The sequence below is a fragment of the Colletotrichum abscissum genome (assembly GCF_030869225.1).
Source record: "Colletotrichum abscissum strain IMI 504890 chromosome Unknown Scaffold_6.1, whole genome shotgun sequence".
Taxonomy (NCBI): domain Eukaryota; kingdom Fungi; phylum Ascomycota; class Sordariomycetes; order Glomerellales; family Glomerellaceae; genus Colletotrichum; species Colletotrichum abscissum.
Window position 1 is genome coordinate 1,025,403 of NW_026850503.1, and position 26,067 is coordinate 1,051,469.

The 26,067-nt window shown below is 49.7% G+C and overlaps 5 protein-coding genes across 5 annotated transcripts; 3 read left to right on the forward strand and 2 right to left on the reverse strand.

Moving 5' to 3' along the window:
* Positions 1–1,132: 1,132 nt before the first annotated feature.
* CABS01_03334 (Ras family protein) lies at positions 1,133–2,215 on the forward strand (the record flags this gene model as incomplete). Its single annotated transcript, XM_060536710.1, has 8 exons — positions 1,133–1,164; positions 1,237–1,268; positions 1,328–1,354; positions 1,416–1,495; positions 1,557–1,579; positions 1,638–1,666; positions 1,718–1,975; positions 2,028–2,215. The coding sequence occupies 8 exons, from the start codon at positions 1,133–1,135 to the stop codon at positions 2,213–2,215; spliced, it is 669 nt and encodes a 222-aa protein (XP_060392629.1).
* Positions 2,216–3,973: 1,758 nt separating this feature from the next.
* CABS01_03335 (uncharacterized protein) lies at positions 3,974–4,213 on the forward strand (the record flags this gene model as incomplete). The annotated part of the gene is made up of 1 exon (XM_060536711.1): positions 3,974–4,213. The coding sequence occupies one exon, from the start codon at positions 3,974–3,976 to the stop codon at positions 4,211–4,213; it is 240 nt and encodes a 79-aa protein (XP_060392630.1).
* A 2,023-nt stretch (positions 4,214–6,236) lies between these two features.
* Positions 6,237–7,148, reverse strand: CABS01_03336 (uncharacterized protein; the record flags this gene model as incomplete). Its single annotated transcript, XM_060536712.1, has 1 exon — positions 6,237–7,148. One exon carries the CDS (start codon positions 7,146–7,148, stop codon positions 6,237–6,239), a length of 912 nt encoding a protein of 303 aa, XP_060392631.1.
* A 3,706-nt stretch (positions 7,149–10,854) lies between these two features.
* CABS01_03337 (uncharacterized protein) lies at positions 10,855–13,761 on the reverse strand (the record flags this gene model as incomplete). The annotated part of the gene is made up of 2 exons (XM_060536713.1): positions 10,855–12,233; positions 12,288–13,761. 2 exons carry the CDS (start codon positions 13,759–13,761, stop codon positions 10,855–10,857), a joined length of 2,853 nt encoding a protein of 950 aa, XP_060392632.1.
* Positions 13,762–18,213: 4,452 nt separating this feature from the next.
* On the forward strand, positions 18,214–18,315 carry CABS01_03338 (uncharacterized protein; the record flags this gene model as incomplete). Its single annotated transcript, XM_060536714.1, has 1 exon — positions 18,214–18,315. The coding sequence occupies one exon, from the start codon at positions 18,214–18,216 to the stop codon at positions 18,313–18,315; it is 102 nt and encodes a 33-aa protein (XP_060392633.1).
* Positions 18,316–26,067: the final 7,752 nt, after the last annotated feature.

The following is a 26,067-nucleotide window of genomic DNA, read 5'->3' on the forward strand; positions in this document are numbered from 1 at the left end:
TCGTCCGCAGGGCGCCAACAGCAGGGCAGACTGCCGTAACGGAGTTGCTTAAAGTACGGTTGGGATCCTCCAGACGCCCAGGTCACCAAGTACCCCCCAGCAAGGTACCTCTCACCTAACCTACCCTGCCTTAGCTACCCTCCCCTCAGCTTAGCGCAGCTGGCTGGCGAGAGGCCCTTGCAGACGACAGAACAACCAAAAACTGCTGCACCAACACCCTTTATTTGTTTTTAATTGGGTAGCCGGAGTGTGAGAGGATGAGAGCTGGTTGGGAACTTTGACGCTTCTTTTTTTGTCCTGACCTGGCTCGTCGGTCGTCTGTTTCTTCTTCTTTTACTCTCCCATTCTTGTTTTCCTTGGTCTTTGACACTTTCAGGATTTCCATATCCCTCGTCTCCTTTCTCTCTCTCTCACATCCTGTCTCCCATTACTTCTATTCTCGCCTTCCCCTCTTCCCTCTCTCTCTCTTTCTCTCTCTCTCTCTGCATCCAGCCAGTCAGCCAGTCTGCTTTTGCATTTTTCCATTCCCCTGCTCGTCCCCCGTTCCCCGTCAACTTCCCCCCCCTCCCCTCGGGCCCCTTAAAAGCACCCCTCCTTGGTCTCCTGTGGTCCCCACTCTTCCAATCAATTCGGACGGGCCAGACCCAGAGCTCCATGACCCGAGCCCCCGACTTTCAAACTTCGACGCTCCTGTGCTCCAACTACAATTGCATCCGGACCCCCCCGCCATTCTCCTTCGTCCCTTCCAGGTACCTTGTTGCGTCCTCTGGAAATCGCGCCCATCCACTCCCGATATAGAGTGATTTGCACGGCAATCCGCAGCCTCGATTCCGCTACCTGGCTTTCGGACCTCACCACTTCTCCGCCAAACCAAACCCTCCGCCTCGCCGACAATCTATTTAACCTTGCTGTCGTCCCTTGCCGCATGACGCGCCGATTGCGAAGTACTCAGCCCGGCGGCCCTTCCTCAAAGGAAGACGACCAGCTGTTGAAGCTTTTCTCAACACACCAATTCGTCCCGGCACATTTCTGTCATCTGAATTGAGCTGCCCTGCTCAGACATCTCTCCCGCAACGATACACACAACCAACAGCAACAAAGTCGCAGCTTCAGGTTGGCCAGCATAGACACAATGTCACGCCACAACAGGCATCATCAGTCCTGGTATGCTCCGCCGTGATGCCTTTCCAATTTGTAAAGGAAGAGATAGAGGGATCGCAAGCTGATCATGCGTAGTCGTGAGCTCCATGTTGTGGTGCTGGGTGCCGGTGAGTCCTTGTTGAGAAATACGCCTGTCACGTGCGCAGCCCACTAACTTTGCATCTAGGAGGTGTTGGAAAGAGTTGCTTAACAGGTCAGCATCGCGTAGCGCAATGCTCGTGTCAAATGTGCAGCACCGCTAACCAATGCAAAAGCTCAATTCGTTCACAATGAGTGGATCGAGAGTTACGACCCGACAATTGAAGACACCTACCGGACACAATTACAGGTTGATGTGAGTTAATCTTATGCGGGTACTACTTATTGCGACGAATCACTGACTCGATTCATTCCAGGGACGGCAAGTGGTCTTGGAAATGTGAGTAACGAAGGCACATTCTAGCTGCCGTGAGACCATCCATCTAACAATGAACCAGCCTCGACACCGCGGGCACAGAGCAGTTTGGTTAGCTACTTTTCGTACTCTGTCCGACACCCTAGCTGACCATGGATACAGTTGCCATGCGTGACCTTTACATGAAATCTGGCCAAGGCTTCATTCTGGTCTTCAGCATCACCTCATCGTCCTCTATGAACGAGATTGAGATGCTCCGAGAGGAAATTACCCGCATCAAGGACGACGACAATGTTCCCATCGTCATCGTCGGCAATAAGGCCGACTTGGAAGAGCAGCGGTCCGTACCTAGACAAAGGGCTTTTGCGTGCTCTCAGATGTGGGATGCGCCTTACTACGAAACGAGCGCAAGGACACGAAGTAAGTCAACAGCGGGGTGTTGAGACGAGACTTTGCTAATCAGTGTCATCAGCCAACGTCGACGCCGTTTTTATAGACATTTGTCGCCAGCTTCTCATGAAGGATGAGAAGTTCCAAAACCAAGCCGCTCATGAAGATGAAGACCACGAGTACGAGAAAAACCCAGGTCTCATGGGTTTTGCAAAGCGGAAGCACCGAAGGCGCAGACGTCCTGACGGTCACCGATGCGTCATCCTTTGAGCTGTCCAGCATGACCTTCTATCGACTACGCGTTTCGACTCCCGAAACGCCTTCTAACCATGCATCTCCCTACAAGCGGAAGCATGCGGCGCTTTCTGTTGTCAGCATCCAAGGATCTAACACTCCATGTTCGAATTCGACGCATTTCGCAGCCGGCATTCATACACTTCAAGACCCACAAAGAAAAGGGACGCACTCATTCAGGCCCTGCATGTTTCCTTTTACGTTTTTTTTTTCGCACTCAAGACGACCGTGTCTCATCGGCAAACCATACCCTCTCATGAATTTCCGACATCAACTTCGCGGCAATGAAGTCCTCCATCTTTGTTTTCGACACGGCCTTTTGTACGCTTTACGACTTCATTTCAAACTTCGATCGAGGACAGCTGGATGAAAGCATAAGAGATCAATTTTGATTCATCCTTAAGCATCGCAGCAGCAAGATTCCCAACTGCAGAAAGAACTTGCGATTTGTTCTTCATTTTCAATTTACGACGGGACGAAACTTGGACAAAGACCCATTCATCACCCACATCACATAGCTTTCTTCATTTCATTTTTCCTCATTTGATGTTTTCTCTCTTCTTATTTCAGCTTCCATGTCTTTTCATCATACCTTTAGGGAAGGAGACAAAACAAAACAGTAGGGCAAAGGGATGGAGTTTTCACTTTCCAAGAAAAAAACAAAGATTTTGGGCGGGATTCGGCTTCATCGGGCGTTAGGGAAACAAACTGGCGTGTTCCTACAAAGGTACTAAGTGAGCAAAGGTCGAGACATTGCAGCTGTGGGGTCCCATCCATTGTGGGAGGAGAGATTTTGCCGCTCTATCTCTCTCGTGTCGACTCCCCCATACGGGCTAGAATTGATGGTATTCTTGGCCGCATACTTGGAAAATAAGCTGCAAGGCTCTATCGGGCGATGGTCCGATTTGTGACAAGTGACAGAGGTAATGTTATGTGAAGATCGTTGAAAAGCATGTGACTGCTGTAACCCTTCACTGCCCACATTCCGTCTTTTCCTGGTATGTTGGTGCAGGTTACATGAGGCTCTGTCGTACGCGTCAACCCGGGTCAACCGAGGCTTCGGGTTCGGGTTTGTTTCTCGAGCAGCTGACTTTTTTCGATATCGGAGATTTCTCACCTTTCTTTCGTCCGTTGCTAGCATGCTCGAATGGCTGCCAGAGTATCTCGCGCTCTGCCTCTGTTGATGCATCGTGATCGGAGAAGAAGCCCTTCTCATAAATATCGATCCTCTTAACGCGACTCCAATCGGCGACCAACGCTTTACAATCACTATCAATCAAGGCCCTGAGAGATGTCCACGGCGGATTATCGTCTCATAATTCTATGAATGTTTAATCGCGTTGTATTCAGCAGGAGTACATAAAGATGGAACGGAACTCCATCACAACAGGTAACGAAGCGATGTGCGGGCGACGAAGCTACATACAATGAGAAGCAGGCACACAACGCTAGCCTGAACATTAAAAAATTTGTGACTTGATGTCATTTGGCATCTATCAAAGAGCCAAGTGATAGCGAAAGAGCCTGCGTCATCTTCGCTATACTCTTTCTATTTCGATACCTTGTGAGCCCATCGAGGCCGAGGCCAGAAGGGGAGGTTTCTTCGTCAATACCTCTGATTAGATGGAGACCGATTCCCCTTCTATATACTGATCAGGCACTCTGGCCAAACACTACTCGTTCTTGCTGAGTGGGTTCCAGACGGGCCGTGGGTGATATCGCATAAGGCTCGATATGTCGAGTCTACGGTATGTAAGGCCATCTCGGTCTAGTTTAGCATACAACCACAACCACAACCACCACTCGGGTACGGACAAAAGTTCAGTGCTTGCCAGAGGTGACTGTTCCGTGCATCCCGCCGAGTGTCTAGCAAATCTCTACGCGCAGAGATCTCCTCACAGAATGTCTCCCAGTCGTAAAGTAGGCCGGTGCTCTTCCCCTCTCTCCGCCCGATTCGCGATGCTCCCACCCTGACTATCTATATGATGGCAGACCAGCAGAGACAGCGGACGTGTCAAACAGTATGGACTTGCGTAGTAAATCTCTAAAAGATGCAGTAAGCCTGCCTGTCTGGCCAGGTAGTACAGCGACAGAGACCGGGAAGTGCAGCAACACGTGGTCATTCCGTGCAAGACGCTGGAATTGGCGGGATGGCTCTCAACGAAGGCCATTTCGATCTGAGTAACCAGCATGACGAAGGGGGCCGTACTTGTAATATATATATAGTATCCCAATCAAGACTTTGCGGAGGCCACTTGCTGTGTCTTCGGGTGGGTGCTTTCTATCAACGCTCCCTGCGGGCTATTTAGAAGGTACCAATCACCTAACCGTAGACTGCAAATGACCGGGACCTGCAGGGTATCCTAGCTCCCGAGATGAATCCGAATGTGCTTCCTTTTCTTCCTTCTCCGAACCCTCAAGAGAATGAATAAGGTTCAGAGTTCTCTCTCCCAATGATACCTCACATCGTCATAACAAGCCAACGAGGGTGCCTTCTGCTCGGCACGACGGTGCGAATGACATGATACCTAAACTGCTCTCTGTTGAACGATACTCAATGGGAGGGAGCGAACCAAATGGCTTGATATCAATCCCCTCTTATGGCCAGCAGAACAAGAAGTAGAACCAAGCCTTGTATAGAATAAGGGTATCCGCGTCAAGCTCGATCATCAGAACAGCACACACCTTTCCTCATCCTTAAATCGAGGTAATGACCGGGCCAGGGCCAGATTGACTCTCCACCATCCTCGCACAACACAACATTTACAAAGGCGACTATTCCATCGCCGGTGTCAGCATGGGTGGTTGGTGGGTACCGTCTCCCTCATCCTCCACCTACCCAAGGCCAACTGACGGCCCCAAAGTCTGTGTCTTTTCCTGAACAAGACGTATTCTCAACGCCAACAACCTAGAGGTGGTCACCTTAACTCCTTCTCTATCTATGTATGATGGAGAGTTATCACTGCCAGATACCTCACACCAGCAGAAGGATCCTGTCTGCCCAGCATAGGAAGAAAGTCTCATGTTACGCACAAACCAAGAGCCGAGAACAAAAGCACCCAAGGTCGAGTACACGTCGTCTTTCCGTCAAGCAATCTACTCCGCCTCGTCGATGACTCCTGAGTCACAAATGCAATGGGATTCAGCAGCAAGGGGGGGGGGGAGGTGTTCCATGGAAAGAAGCGAGAACAGGCAGAGGGGGGGACAATAACATGCAGCCTTGAGTAAGCCATGGGCGGCACTTCTGGTGTCGGTGACATTGGATTATTCCATAAGAGGAGCCGACGAACCTCCAAGGACCACTCTCCCTCGTCTCTCATCTAATAGACAACAGACGACGATGCTCAGATCCCAATACCCAAGCTTGGGACAAAGTTCACCCCCCAATTCCAAAGGAAACCAATTTCCAGCATCTTACGAGATTTCCTGGGAACGAAGATCACGAGTCAAAAAGTCTTGAACAAATAAACGCTTGACATCATTTCAATCTCATTGAGCAGCCCGCTCTTCAGCAAAGCCACAGCTTTCGTCTATCGGGGTGTTCCCAGGATCAAGAAGAAAAGCTTCACTTGTGTTTCTTAATCCCTCCGCGAATCCGTTCCTCAAGTAAGTTTTTACTCCAAAATCGTGTGTTTCCGAGGAGGAAAAAGGAGAAGTGTAAAGAAAGTGAAAAAAAGACATTAAACGTCGCTTCCTCGTGTCGTCCTTCCCCCCTCATCCATTCATCCATCCATCCTCCTCCAGCGCAAGCGACGCCCAATTAATCAAAGTTTTCCAAACCCAAGCTTTGTTGGTGGTGTAATGAACACAAAAGAAAAGAAGAATAGGAGTGAGAGAATATGTTGGGAAAAAGTAAGTTGGGTATCGGTGAAGTTGTGTCGCCCTTTGGTGCGGAAGTTGTCCAGAAACCTGGAGGGCAGAATGGCAATATCTCTCAAACCGGGGCTGGATAAACCGCAGGAACGGAGGGAGTACCACTCGTGCAAGTGTCGGCAAATTAAAAGAGCCTCGGCGGTCCGTTAGACGGAGGCGGCTTATCATCCTTCTGGTTGACCTTGACGATGCCGACCAGCACGCCCACTATCAACGCGATCAGGAACACCAAGACAGCGCAGAGCACGCCGGCGAGAATGCCAAGCTTCATCTTTCTCTTCTTCCTAGCCTGCGCGACGGGGCCAAGCTGTCCAGGACTGTTGCCATAAGCCGGCATCCCTCCCGTCATCGATTGCAAGTAGGCGCGCGGCCCGCTCCGTTCCCCTTGTCCCGATTCCGCGTCGGCTACGTGAGCTGCCGCCGGTGCGGGGGCTTGCTGTGGGGTGCTAGTGTAGGTACTCTGAGATCGCGTGGAATGCGCTCCATTCTGCTGCTGCTGCTGTCCGCTGAGAAGGGCACTCTCTGAGGGGTTTGGTGATATCGGATCGCGAGGCGTCGAAGGGTTAGTAGTCCCCGTGCCTGGCCTCGAGGGGTCGTACGGCGGTGGTGGCGGGAGGTTAGGGTTCGCGGCTGACATGCCATCCGGGGTCCACGGTGCTATCGGCCCACGAGCGGGAGAGTACAAGGGGTCGTGGTTCTGCGCCTGGTTCCAGCCTTGCGATTGCTGGAAAGGTGCTGGAGCATTGGTTGGATACGGCGGGAATTGGGCTTGTGCTTGTGTACTGCTACTGCTGTTGGCGGCGCCGGGGGCGGCATTGTGATTATTGTTGTAGGATTGGGAGTAACGGGCATTGGGCATAGCGAGCTTGTCGTCGGTGGGCATCGTCGGGTCAGACGGCCGGTAGGATGAGTCTGAAGGGTAGGCGGCATTGCTGATAGAATTGGAAGGGTGGCCGCCGGGTTGGTAGCTTGAGTCCCCGGGATATGCGGCGTTGTCAATTGAGTTTGACGGGTGGTGATGCTGGTTGTAGTCCATGATGGGCGGGTTTGTTGACGGCGTGGAGGTCTGTCTACGTTTTCTGGGGATATGTGGAAGTGCTACTTGAGATTATTTCGAGATGGGATGAAGTTGAATCCGGGGGGAGGGGAACGTCGAGGTTCAACCGCTTAGAGTGCAAGTCCAAACCGGATCCGGACACAAGGCCTTGCGGGGAGAAGGTGAAAGGGATCCCAACAGTGTGTCGTCGAGTCAGTCAGGCCAGGCGACGCCAGAAGCGTGACTGTGATGTCTGCGCGCGTCGAGGAACGGCCCACGTAAGGAAGGCTGGCGTCGTCTTAATGCGCCGTACAACCCAAGATGAGCAGGAGCCAAAAGAAGGAACGGGCAGCCAGAATTGAAAGAGAAACGAATTGACTGGTGGATAGGTAGGTAGCAAGGAAGAAGAACAGAACCAAAGCGGGAAACCTTTTTCCTTCCTTCGACGGAGGGCGACTGACTAGACAGGTAAAGGAGCGAATAAGGTTGAAAAGTCAGGCGAAGGCGAAGGGGAAGGATGGCCCGCGAGAAGAGCAATTTGGAAGAAGTGAGGATGAAAGTGAGAGGAAGAGGATAAGGAAGAGAAAGTAAGCCAAGCCAACGAACAGGAAGGTAAGGTAAATTGAGATGGCGGCAGATTGAGAGCGAGGGAGAGAGCAAGGAAGGGGTCATCCAAGGATGAGCAGCCAACCCACTTGTGAGCCAAAAAGCAAAAGCCCAGGTCCAGTTGCCGTCCCCGACTGGGTGGTGTCTCTCTCTGTCACTTTGCCTCTTCTTCTTCTGCCTCCTCCTCTTGCTGCTGCCCCAAGGCCAGGCCCAACAGGGCGCGGCCGGGATTAGAGTAATGATGCTGCAGCCATCAGCGGCATCCGCTGGCGCCAAGTGGGCTCTGTTGCTATTCATTGCTACTCTCAGGACCCAAGTGCGTTCTAAAGATGTGGGTGTGTGTCTGTTGCAAAGTAAGTACTCTCTAGGAGTCATCTACGCTAAACGGTACCTGCTTATCCGTAGCGCACTTGGCCGTTTCTCTCCCCCCCCTCTCTCTCTTGCAGTCTCTGGAGAATGGTTCGTCTCTCCACAGCCTCAATGGGCGGGCTTAGCTGGCCCTTCTTAGCAAGGGGTGAAGAACCACGAGGTGGATGGTGGGTATGGCAGGATGGGAGGGACGGGCGAGTTTACCTTATTTCCCGTTGGATGCGTGCTATGTGATGCAAGTGAGCCGACATGGTAACGCGCGCCGAACTGCGACACGATGACCCGTAGTCGCGTTCTCGCAGCCTCCTCTGTCACTCTGATAGATCATGGATGCTGTCGTCTGCTCCAAGCACGAGGGAGGCTGTGTGGCTGTGTCTGGCATGTCTCTCTGAGTGTTCACCGTTCGTTCTCCTGCAAATCTGACATACCAAGTTCAGGGGTTCGGGGCGGTCCAGAACGGATGATGGGTTTCAAGACCACCCGACGAACACTTTTCTGGCTGACAGTTCAGTCCGGAGTTTTGGACTATGAGCCTTGAGAAATGTTCCAGTCCTTATTCCCACATTTCGTCACTCTCTCCCTCCTCCTCCCCTCCTCTGTGGAACGCCGAACAAACAGCCCGCAATCACCCTCGAACAGATTTCCCTCATCCACTGCGAGAAAACCCACCCTGAACCCTCAAGCGAACGGGCATCGTTGGCAAGCACCGCCGCAGGGCACGCGGGTGGAGGAGATGGAGGAGGGGAGGAGTGGGCCACCGGGGGGGAAACTTGGGAAGGGAAGGATTGGCACCGATGCAGGAACCCTTGCTCTGGCACGCCTGCGCCTGGAAAGGGGGTTGAGAAATCGCAGGGGTGTTTTGGTGGAGAAGGGGGAAGAGGAGGATCTGTTAGTGCCTGGGAATTTGGAAAGTAAGAAAGAGAGAGAGAGCGCGCGCAGAGCCACAGTGGCACAGAGTGTGCGTGAGTCTGAGAGAGACTTCTGTCCACTAAGAACTGAATATCAGAAGGTCGGCACTTGTAGCAGAGACATGCCCTTGAACACGGATTCACCATATCAAAGATTCATGGAAGTTTCCTGGGGCTCTCTCCCCCGCGCTACCAAAACCACTACCGCCGGCGGCGGGGGCCATGTTTCCTTGCCCTGAGATAACCGGGCTGGGCACTTCAAATTTCGCCATTCTCGACCCTGTTGTGGTCCCCGGCAGACGATAAGTCCAGGGCCACAATGTGGGCGAGGGTCGAGACTGAGGAATTCAAGCGGGGAGGAGTATCCGTACACACAAAATCAGGCCGGCTGTCCGCGCTGTAACAGATACACCATTCTCGAAGATGGTTTAAAGGTTCGACATACAAGGCGAGAAAGAAAGACGTCGAAACGCTCAGGCCACCGCGAAAGATATCAAACTCTGCTTGCCAAGAAACACCGAATTCTTGCGCAAGCCCACCTGCAACTAACTAACCAGAGGCAAATAGCAAACTTCTCGGAAAGAACTTACAATCAGTCCTAGCGCCAAGCTCCCGCCCATCTCAACTTCCAGCGACTTGGCACAAACCTTGGGAAAGCCGTGTCTTTCGGTCGTCAAGGCTCAGCTCAGCCTCGATTTCTCTCAAGAGGTCGCGTAGAACGTTGTTTACTTTTCTGTTCAACGTAGCACGACAGCATTCTAGCAAAACTTCAGTTGCTCCCGCTAGTCGTACATATTCTTATTTTAATTCTGTATCCGTAATCATAGAAACACAAGAAGTAGAGCAGTGGGGAAAAAACAAAAAGCCCATCCCACGCCTTCCGTCAAGTCTCTTCCTCAAACATCTCAATCAATTAACCTGAGAGGGAAAACGGCGCGCTGTTCGAAAGAAGAAGAAGAAAACCAGCATGTTGCCTTCGAAAGCTTCAAATGTGGGACCCGCTGCCTGTACTCACCTCTTTGCGCGACTTCTGTCTTGAAGCCCGGGTATTGAACCATCCATTGACCCTCGTGGTACCAGCCCGAGACTGCGGGCACAAAGTCACGTTGCAAAAAAAAGAAAAGAAAAGAAAAAACCTCGGTCAACTTGAATGATGTTCATCTAGACAATCCGCGCCGGCTTACGGCACAAAGGCCCGCCGATTCAAATCCTTGGTTCGCTGAGATTAAACCCTCCGCGGCGATCCCGACAATCTGCCACGAGCCCAGGACATCCCATAAGGATTTCCATCCTATCAAAACCCTACTGCCAATATCGTGACAAGCAGCCAGCCCACACACTCTGTCCCTCATATATACTACATACCTTTACGTCATTTGACACCGTGAAAGCTAACTGGAACGATCACATCCCTTTGGTTTCCCAACTTCATTTTTTCACTTCACCCCATTAACCAATACAGTCATGTGTGTACAGGTGATTATGTCTTGATTTGATATCAGTGGTATCTGCATAGCTCCTTCGACTTCCTTCTCTCAGTTCCAACGCCTTCGCTTTACTTACTCGTACACGACGAGATGCTATGCGTTGCCAAAAATGTCCTCCGCTCGTAGAAAATAAGAAAAACGCACCAGAATGTTTTTATACAACATGGTCGGCCGGCGTGCCTACACATCTCTCGTACCGCCCAGAGCTCCTAACCATAAGAAGGAGCGCCGAGTCACCTCATTAAGCGTCATATCTATGTACATTTTTTTCCACGCACGCCTCGGCACGCCGCCATGACCATCGTGCGGTCGGCCATCGTTTTTTGTGTTCGCCTCTCAGCTGCTCTTGCGGCCAACCTGAATGCCTCCCGGGATGGTGATGAGGAAATTGACAAGGTCCACTGAGTTGCCTCCGCCAAGTGTCACGTTCAGTGCCTGGGCGGGCGTAACGCCGCCACTTTGCTGCCGAGTGCCCTGGTCCGCAGTCGTGAAGAAACGCTGCAAAACTGTCTGTGCCGTTGTCGCCGCCATCAAGGTTTGCCTCTCGAGAATGAGAAGAATCGAGACACGGGCAAAGTCCAATGTCTCCTCGGTGACCGTGAAGGTCGGGCTAGGTGCTGGCGCAGACGACACTGGTACTGAGGGGACCAGAGGGGTCTCTGACGTGGTTGTCGTTGGTATCGTCGTAGGCGGGATCGTAGTTGCCGGCGGGGCTACAGAGGAAGTCGTCTCAGGTGTTGGTGTTGGTGAGGGCACCATTGGAATAGTAGCCCACATGGTGGAGCTGGAAGCGTGAATGGTTGTGACACGGAACGGCCCTGTGAGTGTTGTGAATCCACCAACAATATCTGGCGAGGGTAGGATCACACCTCCCGGTGCGTTGATGTCAATCGTGATAGTTGCCGCTTGTCCTGGGAGGATAGTGATGACCTGAACAGGAATTGCGCCCTTGGCGTTGAGATCCGTGTCTGAAATGATAGTTCCAGTGCGAGTGGAACGTCCGTCGAATGTCACGAGCGAGTTCTGCGCAATGCATGATAGGCTTTCCGTGTTGAACTTCGCAAGAATATCGGTACCGTCCAGAGGAACCGTAAAGTTCGTCTGTGATTGTTGCAGTAGTCGTGGAACCGCCTGGCCGAGAGTGACATTACTAAAATTAGTCGAGGTAGAGTTCCCCGAAAGGTTAGTGGTGGTGCAGCCTGTTGCTCCGGCCACGGTGCAGGTCTGCCCAGTGAACCCGTTGATACAGATACAGGAACAAACGTTTTGTGATACGACGTTTGTTCCGCCGTTCTCGCACTTGAGCTGGTTCTGGCACTGGGTCAGGGCCGGCTCCGCTGCTGGAGGAGTAGCAGATCTATTTTTGCGGAATACGAAGAATTCGAGGGGGACGATGATTGCGGCGGCAATGATTCCCAAAATGAGAAAGACGATGAGAATAAAGGCCCATAGTGGCAGCCCGCAACACTTTCTACGGCGCTTAGTCGAAGACTCGCCGTCGTTGGATTCGAGCCTGGCCAGCGGAGATCCTCTTGCCGCCATCGCTCTAGTCACAGGCTGAGGCGTGCTGCCCCTACTGCCCGGTGCCAGTGGCCACGAGGCTTGTGAGGCTCGTCTGAACCAGCTTCCACGGTTGGGGGGGTTTGGTGTCGTGGCCGCAGGTGGCGGGAATGCAGCGAGCATGTCAGACAGGCCCGACTGATGCTTGTCACCAGCTAGAGAAACAGTTAGCCAATACTACCGCGGTAAAAATTGAAAAGTTGACTTACAAGACACGCCAGACATCTGCTGCTCCCCCTCTTGCCCAAATGCCTTCTCGTCCGGCCACGTACCGTCATCCATCTCGAATCTACTGGCAGGTCTGCGTCCCCGATCGATCAAAGCAGCCAGGCGGGTTGCTCGTTTGATAAGATCCGGTAAACTCGTCATGCTACCCCTGGATTCCATTTGCCTGACTGAGTCCATGTCGAGTCCGAGTTTGGGTGGTCGTCGAATGGCCGAAAGGCGGTTGTACGGTCGGGGGGACGGCGTAACCTTCCTCAATTCTGCTGGATCCGTCGCACTGGCAGCGGCAAAAGCGCCTAGCATGGCGTTGGCCGAGATGGATGGGGTCGTGGCGGTGGCTGCTGTGGTAGGGGCCGTTCCTGAGGAGCTGGAAGCCTCATAGTACGCTGTACCAGCGTCAAAAGGACTGACGGGAAGCTGGAAAGGAGGGACTGGCGACCGCCGCGGCGACTCTTGTTCATTGAGTACATCCTGCGGCATCGGGTCTCCGTTGCTTGGGGCTCGGTTCATCACGATTGAAGGCTTCGACATCTTGCCCAAGCTAGCACTCCGAACAAGTTTGCTCTCGTCTCCTGCATCACCATATGGCGATCCTGTACCGCGGCTCATTTGACTGTTTTCGTCCTCGGTTGAATACGCGTCGTCCTCGTAGAAGTCGTCTGGATACCCTGGGCTGAAACCTGGGGATTGACTGCCCCAGCTCTCGGGCATAGCAGCGCTGGAAGCGAAAGAGGTGTGGGACCTCGACCGAGGACTCTCTTCGGGAATCGGCGAGACGAACGAAGCATTCGAATAGAACGATGAGTCGCCTCGACGGGAGGACGGCGGAGGACCCAAAGTTACGCTCCGTCTCGGTGGTACTGCAGGTTGTGGCACGGCGACGGGTGGCAGAGTCGATGGCAAAGGGAAGTCTGGAATCGATCCGACTGAAGAAAGTGATGATTGCGTGTGTCTTGATGACGGGGTAAGCGGTGCGGATGAGACATCTTGGCTCAGCGTTGATTCTCGTCCGCTTTGTGGGGTATATTGAAAAACGGGAGTGTGATCCTGGACCCGGGAACTGTCCAATATTGAGGGTACTCTACTTGGGCGCGGAGGTCGTTGCGGCGGTGGTCCACGGCCCGGAGGAGGTCGATAGGGTTCCGCATCGGAGTTGTTCACGGGCGACGGAATCGGTCCTGGCAGCGGCCACTGTGGAATTTGTGTCGGTCGGGAGATGGCAAGCCCGGGGCTGCCATCTTTATTTTGCAAGCCATTCGGTAGTTGAAGTCTCGGTATCCGTGATTGTGTCGGCTCGACGATTTGACGCCGGTCTGAGACATCCGTGGGGCTGTCTGGATCTTCTTCCATTATCGGGAACCTCGTGGCGCTCGGCGGAGAATACTGTTCCCTCGGGAATCCGGCTTGAGCCCGCTCTCTCGCCCGCTTGACGGATCCTGCAACTGGCGGTCGATCCATATCTCTTCCATATTGGGGTTGACTCATTTAGTACTCGTGAATTCGATCCAGCGACATCAGAGTTTCGTTTTCCTCCTGACTTCCTGTTTGTTTTTTTCCTTTCCAAGATGCCTGTACGTCCAGGCACGACAATTAGACCATTCGCTCTGCGGTATCACCCAGGTGTAGCTTCTATAACCGTGGTTCCTGCGGGTCGCCAATGGTTAAGTGATGCGGTGGCGTAGCTGAAATTGTCCGAGGGGACGCTCGTATAGGCTCGCGGTGGCAATGCGACTTGCAGCAGACGACGCAGATTCGCGGATAGAAAAGAGCGGCTGAGAGTTAGATCAAATGAATGGCCGCTCAGCTCTTATGCGAGGCGGTGTAACTGTGTGAGGTTGAAAAACAGGACCCAGGCCTATTAGGAAGAATCGAAGTCTAGAGCGACGCTGAAGTGCAGTAGGGTGGCGAGTTGGCCAAGGAAAAGAACGGAACGAAAAGGCGGCGAAGGAATGAAGTGCGTACACTGAGGTAGCAGGATAGCAGATTGCTAAATGGATTAATTAGGATGGCAGGGAATGAAAAGACGCGTTGGACAATCTATGGTACAAAAGTCCAGGTCAGCACCGGATAAGTGTGAGGGGATTTGGAAGGAAGAGAGGCGAAGCGGAAGAGAGAGAGAGAGAGAGTAGAAGCAGCACGGCCACTCAAGGCAAACTGGCCCCCCAGTAACAGGTACAGAGAATTCCCGGTGGTTCGGGAGGGTTGCCTCAAGTCGGCCGCACCCTCTCCAAGCAAGGAACACCTGAACAGCCGGGCCACGGGTAGGGGGAGTCCCAAAGAGGATCACGTACATTTGGTGTTTCGAGACTTGGCCTTTGTCGGACGTGATTCGCCCAGCAGGCAAGATTTGTGATTGCTTTTGATAGAGAGATGAAGAGAGATGGGATGCAGTTGTGACGGCCTTGGATAGCAGACGGGTTTGTTGGTTGAGTGATTGAGTAAGTGAGCGACTGCGGTGATGAGAATGACTACAAGGTGATGGCATCGACGTCGGAGCAATGGCAAGAGCGCGTCTTAGCAGCAAATGCTTCGACAAACAGACGGGCCAACGCAGTCGTCGGCGCAACAGCAGCAGCAGAGTGCAACTCTGACGGCGGATGGGTGAAGAGAAATCGAGTGGGTGAGACGAGCGCGGGTGAGTGCACGACACACGATGGGTCTTGCGGTGCTGTAGAAAGGACTGAGAGTGTTTCAGACGGGCGGAACGGACAGGGTGTGTCCGGCGTCGGGGAGGCAGGTTGTCTCCGGGGGGGACCTAGTGACTGACGTCTGAAGATTTGGAGATCAAGAGACAATCAGGCGAAGAAGCAGGTCCGTGGTGGATTCAATGGTGATATGATGTGCGAACTGACAGGCGAGGTCGCGTGGGGTAACGGAGCGTCGATGATATGTGTTTGCTCCAAGGCGGAGTGAGGAATCCCGTGGCGACGGTCCGGTGAGAGAAAGACGGAGAGTCGCGAGAGAGCAATGAGGGTCAGAGAGGTTAATGACGCAGGCCTTGTTGAGGTTCTCGGACGGGTTGCGGCAGTTAGTCTTCAAGACAAAAACTTATGTCCGGTTGGCGGCGGCAAAAAGGAAGAAAAGACCAATGGCGGCCGATCAAGTCGACGAGATTGGAAGAAGAAAAGAAGGTCGAGAAGTGAAAGGTGTGCGTACGCAGTATGCGTGTGTGTGTGTGTGAACTGGGTCTGTGTCTGTGTGTATTGAATTGGTTGGTCGGCGGACACACAGATGTACGTATCGTGACGGGATCTGATCTGTCGAGGGACAGTAGAACGGACGGGCCGCGTGCCTGGCTGGACAACCCGTATGTGACAGCTACAAGCGACGACTTACAAGAACCAGTATCGGTAGGGTTGACTCGACTGGTCTGCGGCAACAGGTCACAACCACACGGAAAGGTTGATGGAGGTGGTCCCGAGGTGGAAGTCAAGAAGAAAAGAGAGAGAGAGAGGAGTCGGTCGAGGCGGGACAGGAGGGATTAGAGAGGAAGTGAGGAGGGATCCCCAGAGATCAAAAACGAGTGGAAGCAGACTGCCAGAAGAGGGCCGGGCTGGGCTGGGTCTGAATCCCAATCTAGAGTCTAGAGACGGACGGGGGTGGGATTTTGGGACGTGGACTGGGGATGGTCTGGCCTGAGAGACAGCCCATTCAGCAGAATCGGTGCAAGAGAAAAGACTCCACCATCCACCGGCACGGAACTTGACTTTTGGAGAGAGAGAGAGAGAGAGAGAGAAAGACCAGGGGTGATAGTCGGTATTTTGCGAGCCTATGACCCTTTCCCCCCTTGTTGTTGCTGCTCGTACTGCGTACATACCTTCACTGCAAATTTCGTCCTCTTTTTTTTCTGCCTCTTCCCCTCTGCAGGTCCAGCTCAAGTCCGGATAATGCGCCGAAAGCGAGCGTAGTGGTGTTGCTATCCGTCTTTATCGGTACGAGTATGCTATGTAAAGAAGCGCAGTAAGCATGTAAAGTACCTTGAAATGGATATCTCACCGTAACATGGTCACGTACCTTGCAGGTGCAGCAAGCACAAGCACACACGTGGGGCACTGGGACGGGATTGCGCAAACGAAGTATCCAAAGATATCTGAAGGATGGAGGCAAAAAACGGAGTATTGTGCAGGGAAATGACGGGTAGGGGTGTGGCCGTTGTAGAGTGACGCCAACATGCCCAGCTTTGCCCAAGTTGGTCGAGAGTCAAGAGGCCGTTGAAAAGGTCTCGTCTCAGTCAGTACCAACGTCCGGTGCTATCGTTCCCCCTTGCGGCTTGTGTTGATTACCTTTTGCTTTGCACGTGCCTTGGTCGGAAGTGCTAATACGAGTGTGGTAAGTAGGGTAAGTCAAGCAGGAAAAGACACGAGTGAGGCGTCGATAGTCAAGCAAAGGCTGTGAAGCCAAGTCGCCCGTTGCTGCAAAGGTTGATGGCATGTCTCCAAGGGCTGCCCCTGGCTCCAGACTGGGTTCATTTTTGGGGACAACGAGATCCCAAAGTGGCAGATGGGTAAAGGATTCAACGAGGCACGGCTCATCTTGGGAGCTGTGGCTGACGCTAACACGACCGTTCCTGGTCCTTCCTGGTCGCCGCTGCCATCCTGGCTGCAGATGACAGGGGTGGCAGGGGAGAGAGACTGAGAGAAAGGAGGAGGAAGGACTATTGGCGAAGTCTTGACTTGCACCGGACCGTTCTTGCAAGTTGCTCGCTTCACACTTTGCCGTCTCAAACGCAGGCAAGGCAGGTGTTAGTCCAACGCTCCTGCTTCGACTCTTTCCTTCTCCTCCCCTCTCTGCTGGCTTTGCTGCGTGCCTTCCCTGGTCTGCCCCGGCTGGAGGGGTCACTCTCCGGCCAACCCCTGCTCTCTGCAGTTTACATGTGGGTTAATCTGGTCTGGTGTGGGCCAATGATGAGCGTATCAGGCTTAACCAGAAACACTAGCGCAGGCACGCACCTCAAGACCCTTTCAATCCCTGCAAGAGCGGTCCAGATGGCCCGATCTGGGGGAAACCTCAACCCAGCCAATTCGTACCTCCTCAGTCCCTCAGTCTCCAGGATCTAGAAAACCTCAAGTGGTCTTCTATGGCTATCGTAAGTTTGTGTACAAAGTTCCAGTGCCTTGGGAAAGACTTTTTCGTCGAACACAATGACCGATTGGACAAGTTTATCGCCCGACTCGGCATCGCAACAATATCGTTCGAACCGTCCGTCACGGCGCAGCCCCCAACTCAACCTCTTCCTCCAGTGTTCCTGCAAACTGCGGCATGTTCGGTCTCGTTCGTCGTTTTTTCTGCACCTGTCAGAGTTGCCGTTGGTGTGCATTCTTCCAAAAAAGCAAAGTCGAACCGACCTGCAACCGGAACAAGCCACTTGCACCTCGGTTGCTGGCTCCTTGATGCTCAACTCCGGGGAACTATTCCCAAAACGTACGCTACAGACACCCACCGCTTCCACTTTCAAGTTGCCATTGTCGAATAATCGCGCTCCGTGTCTAGATATTCTGCCAATGCCTACCTTCGTCCGGCTCGTCTTCAACAGCATTCAAGGGACCATCTCAACGCCAGCTTCATCAACGCGGGCGACCACCGCCTCCTACTACCTACTACCGCCACCCCATTCAGGGAGACGGGACGAATTGAAACGTCACGTTCCTTAAGCTGATGTCTGTCACAGAACAAAATGAGAGGAAAATACTCCGAACATGGCATATGGCCTGACTGCGGTCCTTGAAGGATGGGCCTATCGGCGACTCTCCGTTGAAATGATTCTCGACTTGCGTAACCAGAATACCATTCCTGTGCTGCCGATTATCAGAATAACGACTCACGTTCCAACCCTGTGACCTAAGTGTCTTTTGAAAAGGACCACGACACAAAAACGCTTGCCATTGATACGCCCGCGCAACCAGCGGAAGAATGGATATTCAATTACCTTTGCCCTGTGCTGTCGCCCTGCACCTTGGGACCCCAGGTTCCCGGCACGAGAACGCTGATCAGCATTACCTTAAAGGCAACTGAGCGGGGGTCTGCCTGCGGTGTGCAGCTTCAGAGTTCCTGCAATTATTCCGCCTGCAGGAGCACCCTCTACGCGAACTGTCGACCGCGTGCTGATTTTTGCTCCGGCATCTCTGTACCGAAAACGCCATTCTGCGACCTGCTTGGTCTTGGCCTACCTGATGGCCATCGGACCGCTGCCACTGCATGCGCAGAACTCCAGACCAAGGGGTTGAACAAACACATCGGTCGCCTCCTGTCGCAAATCCCACGGCACACATCGAGATAACCCTGAGTCCCGGATCGACTCGTCCAACCAGTGGTGCAGCGACAAGAAAGGCACAGAGAACCACGCCAGGTTGGCACGCGGCGCGGCGTCTCCTTCCGAGTTGGTTCCCCCCGCCCGCAGATGCATTTTTTTCCTTTTACAGACTACAGCAGTGCAGACTGCAGGTCCAACGTCGAGTTCTAGACGCGTTTCAGCTGTCGCATCCACGCTGCGGACATGGAACAGGGCTCAGGGTCAGATCTCTTTATCCCTCACAATGGCCTCAATTGGCCCAGGTAAGTACGAAGTATGGATACAGATACCAGCAAGAGAATGCCCTATTGCATGCCCTAGAGTCATAGACCCTTTTCGATCCTCTGACAAGGAACGACGCCGCTTGCAAGAGAAGGGCAGTCATTGGCACGCCTATCTTTGGTGCATTCGGCTCAATCTTGTCGGTTTGTCAACACCTATGGGTCTCTTGCGAGCATGCACTGAGGGTATCGGCAAAGCACTGTTGCCTCTTTGACTCCAGACGAGCGCTTCGGCATAGGATTCAGGCACGCTGAACACGGAAGTGTGCGACGGCAAGGCCGCATGAGAGAAACTTCAGGCACACGACGGCATTGTCCATACGCCTACCTCCCGCGCGGCTTGAGCTCAGGGTCTATGCCTCCTCCCATCTGCTACCGAGGCAGCCATTTCTAGATACGTTCTGCTTCACAACAGCAGAAGAGAAAAACTCAATGACTGCTTCCACTGCCCGTATCTCAGCAGAATTTGAATAGCCGTCCTCGACTCCTCATCCGCACGTGGAACTTTGGGACGAAACGAAACAATGCGCCGCCAGTCACGCAGGTAGGCCATTATTTCCCACGGCGAAGAAAGATTTTCGGCCTGCATTACGGGCGATACGTTCTCCAATTTTGACCTCATTTTCGGTCGTCCCTATCTGACCGGCACGTCATCTCCGACAAAAGCCGCCATAAGCGATTTGCGTTCTTCCGAGGGCAAACCATATAAGCGCCAGTGCGATGATGGAGTTTGACTTTGAATTCAACAACCCTTCAATTCTGAGGGAGCCTCTAATTGGCAGCTCGCTAGCTCCCGTGCCCAACTGTCAAAGTCAAACCGTCCGGCCCCACGGCGCCGACTAGCCTCCGGTGTGGAGATGCCTTTACAAGGCTCGGGATCTTCATCTCGATATCACGGTGGGTAGCACATTATCTATTCGCAACGCAACACACAGATCCCAACAACATTTGCTCCCTTTGAACAATGGCCATTGGCTTGCAATAAACCGCAATGACAGGCTTTCCCATTCCTCGCCTCGCCAACGAAGCCCGGCAAATTGGTTTTGTTTGCTGCTGTACAGGTTATTAAAGGGGCTTCAAATGTCACACTAACAGGTATGAGTGATGTACATCTCTTCCGGATTCCGAATTGGTGGCATCCACATGCCGGTCCCCGAATCTCATCTCCAGCCTCGGCGAGCATTCCAACGAAGTGTCGATCATGTCGAATCGTCAGGCTAACTAGCTTGCGTGCTTGACTATAATCTTCTAGAAAACTCAATCTCTGAGCTTGAGTCGCATTCTCGATCCCCTTGCCCGTGATACGCACTAAATGTTGTGCATGCCCAAACGGGTCCTGGATCTCCAGTTGCGTTTAGCACAAACAGACCGTCGTCAAGACATCTAGAGACTGACTTTGTTCTTCTCCCTTCATTAATCTTTGCTTAAGAGGAACAGCAATTGGCATCATTTATCAAGGTTTCTGACAGCTGATACATGGCGACTTCTTGGCGCGTGCGAAACTCAAAAGTAATATTACACGGAAATTTTGTCGCTATGCAAGCTAGTCTCTCTGGCGTGGGTCTGTCAAGGTGATCATCCCCAATCGTATGACGAGAGATGATTCACTCGTAGTTGAGGACCGCTGATAGCTACGGATTAAGGTAATTGCGATCACCGTTTATGTTGGATGATTGTCCGCAGACGGTGGTTAGCGATGACGATAGAAAGATAACGAAAGTTGGGATACGATTCGTATTGAACACTACTGCTGAAGCGTCGCAGCGTGACGTCAGGAAGACGAAGACAAGGCTCTCGCTGATGTACCTACTGACTAAGAAAGAACGGAACATGACATCGTTGAGGCTCACTCACGGCCGAATCTTGGGATTTAATTATCCAGCTCTAATATTGCCCCTTGCGCATAGCTAGCCTATCCCGCTACATATCCTCAATTCACAGAGACGCCTGGCGCACTTGTCTGAAAGAGCGTTTGCAGCCTTGAATGGCAACTGTTTGTACCTTCGCTCCATGATCCGGCCGTGGCAATGCTCATGATCTTGAAAGATACCTCGAATCTGGGCCCGTTGTGACGGGTGTTCTCTCATCAACTAGGTCCGTTGATTTACCTCACCTCAAGTCATATATAAGACGATGTCCTCGCCCGTTCTCGTCGCTTCCAACTGCTTCATGACGTGCATGGAAAGGCAATGTTTTGCCCACGACCTTGAGAACCTTGCTCTTTCCCAGCTGTGATACTTTCCCAAGACGACAGACGAACGCAAGCCCAGAAGGAGTCCGGGTGGATATTGGGTCTAGAAGGTTTCGTATCATTTGCCCAGTTCCCACACAAGCTGTCGCCGGTCATCGTGAGATACTGACGAAGCTTTTTCAAAGGCTCGTCGCCAAATCTCAAGGCGTTTCCTCAGACGTAATGTCGCACGTCGAGAAAGGTGACGAGCTCGACTGGGACAAACAAGATGGTGAATAATACCACTTTGTTCCACGTCTGTCACCAGCCTTGACATTCAGACATCTTGATAGTTATCTTTATGGAAATGTATACATCCAATCGAGAGCAGAGCATCTTATGCCTCAAGGGGCTTTGCCAACCATGGCGGCTAAACATACAGTACTATATATCTTTTGAGAGAGGTTGTCTCCCAGGCTCGGGGTGAGCAAGTGCCAAATAGCACATGTAGACTTGCCGTGAGCGTGATATCATGGCTCTCATGACATGTGACTCGCAATGATATCAAATTTGAATTCTTCACCGGCCCTGTTGAGCTCGAAATTTGGCTGAGAGAACCCTGCATTGCCTTACGGGCAGGCCGTGCAGTCAACAAATTCGACGTTTGGAACCCGTGAGAGCAGATCTACACCTTGGGCAACCCGTAACTCTCTCGCTGTGATGGCTCTCCTCAGCTGCTTTTTTGCCTATTCACTTCTCTGGTGCCTTTCAATAATTTTGGAATTGGCTAGCCTCAGGTTTGAGTTGGGGGGCGATGTGATGCTCACTTGGGTCCATTATATTTAAACTATTGCTCAAGTGTTTTTCTTCTGCTTGGCAGGTTGAGCTACTGTGTCCGATACATGGTCATTCTTGCCGTGGGCTAGGTAAAAGTGCTTGATGCAGATGCTGATATGACGAAATCGGAGAGAGGGTGAGGTTTAGTTGAATGGGAGATACGGCAAGAATCTCGATTTGAAAGACTTCTTCTTCTCTACCAGCTTCATGCCTTGGTATAGATCCAGGGACTGTGAAGATTTCATCGGGGAGTATGTAGACTTCTCTCGAGCCCATGTTACAGTGCTCTCACGTTTTGATATGGGCATCGTCGGGCTTCCTATGAGTTCGAGTATAATAGTACGGAAGTCGTCACGGACCGGAAGGCTTGAAGCTTTCTGCCACCCGTGTTTGTGAAGACCTCAGAAAATCCGCGAGATTCTCAGGAGGACCGCGATTCATCAAGATTTCATGCCGATGAGCGATACGTGAGCACGGCGCCTAGCCTTATATATGCCCGTATCTAGCAACAAGTTACACGGCTCGAACCTCTCGAGGCCAAAGTGGTAAGGCAGATTGAGCAGAAAAATCGTCACCACATTCATGAGCGAAACCGAGATGAGAGCGGCCCTTCTTTTCCTTTTCTGCCTTACCTACCTACCTACGGATTGGACCAAAAGCGGAAGTTGACCGGCGGAGACGGCGGAAAACGACAAACTCGCACCGGAGCGGAGAGTCGGTAGAGTCCGGAGAGTGGAAAATGGAGATTGCGTGATGTGCAATTTCCGGCGATCCCGGGGCGGCCGGCCTGGAAACTTTTCGGAGGCCGATAGGCGGCGGAAGGCGCCGCACTCACTTCTCAGTTTACGAGATCGAGACCATTTGCATTCGGTATTCTACACTAGCAACCAAGAGAGCCCACAATAGTCAAAATCTGCCACTGCTGAGTATCTGGGGAGGACTGGGGGTGAGGACTGGGGGCGCATTCAACGGCCAGACCGAACCATTGAGACCAACATGAACCATTTTCGAGCCCGGAATCCACCCGTTCGGAACAGCACAGCCCGAGCGAGAACAGCTGTTTCTATTCTAGCAGCGTAGGGGTAAACTTGCACAAGGCGAACAGCAAGAGAGAGAAAGGGAGAAGAAGAAAAAAAAGGGCGATGATATTCTGCCAGCACCTGCTGATATCCCGCCCCTAAGTGTGGCTGCGACCGCTCCTGCCTCCGACCACGGAGCCCAGCTGCCCATACCCACCTACTTACCTACCTACCTACTTACCTACCTACTTACCTACTTACTTACCTACTTACTTACTTACTTATAACTACTACTTCGTTAACCTTACCGTCGCTACTACTACTACTATTACTAATTAAAGCTATTCTTAATATTAATATATTATAAAAAAAGAATAATTACAAAGTTAACGATCCCTTTATCTATTAGTATACCGTTAATTATAACGATTATAGTTACGTAGAGTATAATTACTTACTTTATAGCTAGCGCTTTTTTAGCCTATTTAAAACTAGAGTAGTACTTAACGAGGCTATTTACGAGGCTAGCTTTATAATCCGAATTATTTAATATAAACCCTTTACTAGGGCGCTAATTATTATTACTTATTATTATATTTATAGCCCGCATTATAATTAAAAATAATAATATTTTATAAAATTAACTTATTTAAATAAGTATCGTAAATCCTTAACCTCGTTTATAAACTATTATTAATAAATCGCTACTAACTTTTTAAATAGTAACTAGCTCTTCTATCCTATTATTAATAACTTTTATAATTATTATAACTACCTATTTAGTAATATTAACGCTTTTATATATTATTACCGCGCGCTACTACGTAATAAAAAGAACTAAATTGTTAACTAATAAAATAAAAGTATTCGACTTATTTAAATCTTTTTAAGCTTATAATTAAAAAGTAGTAATTATAGTAGTATTGTTACTTACGATATATTTAATATATTAACTACTTACCGCTATAACGAATTAGGTAGTAAATCCCTTATTAAGTAGTTATTTAACTAATTATACAATTTTATAAAATACTAATACCGCTTTTAACGTAATAATACGGGCTATATTACGAGCTTATTTATTATACTTACTACTACGATTTCCTTATTTTAATAATATCCGGATGTTTTATTAATAAATTTTATATATAAAACTAATCGATTTAATATACCGCTATTTAATATTTACGGAGCTACGAATAATAATTATACTTTTTAAGTTACGAGCTACTTTTTATTTAATAAGAAAGAAGCTAACTACCGTTAGGCTATTAACTAGCTATTAATATTACTCCGGGCCTACGAAATTCCCTTTTTATAAGTTACGTATACAGATCGTAAGATTACTCTACTTAACGCCCTTAATAATAATACTTAATTTAAAATAGTACTATACGTACTTTACTATTAATATATTAACCTTAACGTATTAACTAAGACCTAGTGCTATTTCAGCCCGGCTACGAGGAACGAGACTAGCGCTATTATATATAACCCTCACTTTTAATAATTCCTTATAGATTAAAATAATCTCTTCTATAGCGAATTAATAACTATATACCGTAACTAATTATTCGAATTTAAGATTACTAAGTACCTTATAATAATAGTTAATTATATTATTAATACCTAGCTTAAGCCGTAGTATAAAAAAATCGTACTTATTTAAGTTAACCAAATTAGGTACTTCGGTTACTTAATTATGTTAATTATTAAATCCTTATATATAAGTATTAAAATACGAATTTATTATTATACGGGCGACTTTAAAACCGTATTTAATAAATTAGTTATTTTTTAAATAAGTTAAGTAATTATAATTAGCGCTTATTAAACTTATTACTAAGCTAAAGTATTAAGCGCTACTATAAGATTATTTTAAAAAAAGGTCCGTACGTATATATATTATAATACCCTTAAATACTTCTTATAAAAACTCTATATACTAAGTAAATAACTAAATTTAAGTTTATATAAAAAGCTATTAAAAGAGTACGCACCCTACTTAATTCGAACTACTTATAAACTACCTTATTACTACGTTTTTTAATAATATACTAAGGACGGTACCCTAATATTACTAAAAAAGATCTATTTATACTAATTCTAATAACGCTTAGAGCTTATTATTAATAATAATACTTCTACCCCCCTATTTAATCTTTTATAAATCCAAAATAAGGGTTGCTTATAGGGCTTTATAGTAAGTATTATAATAATTATAGCAGGTACTAAGGCGCTTAAATTAAAAAAGCTAGCGGTTAATTTAAATACCTCTTTTAAATAAGAGCCCTTTATATTTAAGTACGAGGAAGTTATTAAACATATAAAAATAGTACCCGTACTAATACTATTACTATTAATAGTACTTTTAGTACTAAGTAAGGCTACTTTTATTTAATAAGGCCTCGAGATTATATACGATTTTAATATATATAAGCTTAATATAAAGATATAGCGGGGGTATTAGCGGGCTATTACTAATAAAATAATTAACGTAATTAATAGTAATACGATTAATCTTATAAGGGCTCTTTAGCTATTAACGCTTATAAAATTATAATCCTAATTAATTAGTAATTTTACGTAGTTAGACATACTATAGGATCTAGCTAATAAGGATTATACTTATAATATTAATTTTATAATAAAAGGTAAGATAAATAGATTTATTAATAAGTACGAGGCTAAAGTAAAGTACGAGGCTAAAATAGAGGAAGTTACTAAATTATGGGCTATAGGCTATATAAAGTAATTAATAGTTAATTAGGTAATTAATTAAGTAGTTAATTAGGCTAATTTGTTAATTACCGTACTTTTTATTAAAATAATTTAATTAATTATAAGTTAATTAACGGCCTCTGATTAGCTTAATTTATTTAAATACTAATTATATAGAGCCTAGCTTATATATATGCCCGAGACCGGCGGTTGTGTAGCGGCCGTAGCTACAGTTAGGTATAGAATAGCGGGAGGTGGTGGCAGAATATCATCGCCTAAAAAAAAGGGGGGGGGGCTAACTAGGTCTTTTGGGACCTGGGGGTGGGCTTTGGTGACTTTCTGTATCACGATGATACGGCGACGGGGTTTCAGACCCGGATGAGACCCCTTGCTCTGAGGCGCGCCGCACTTTGGCTGATGAGTGACCTAGCGGTGCAACGATGGAAA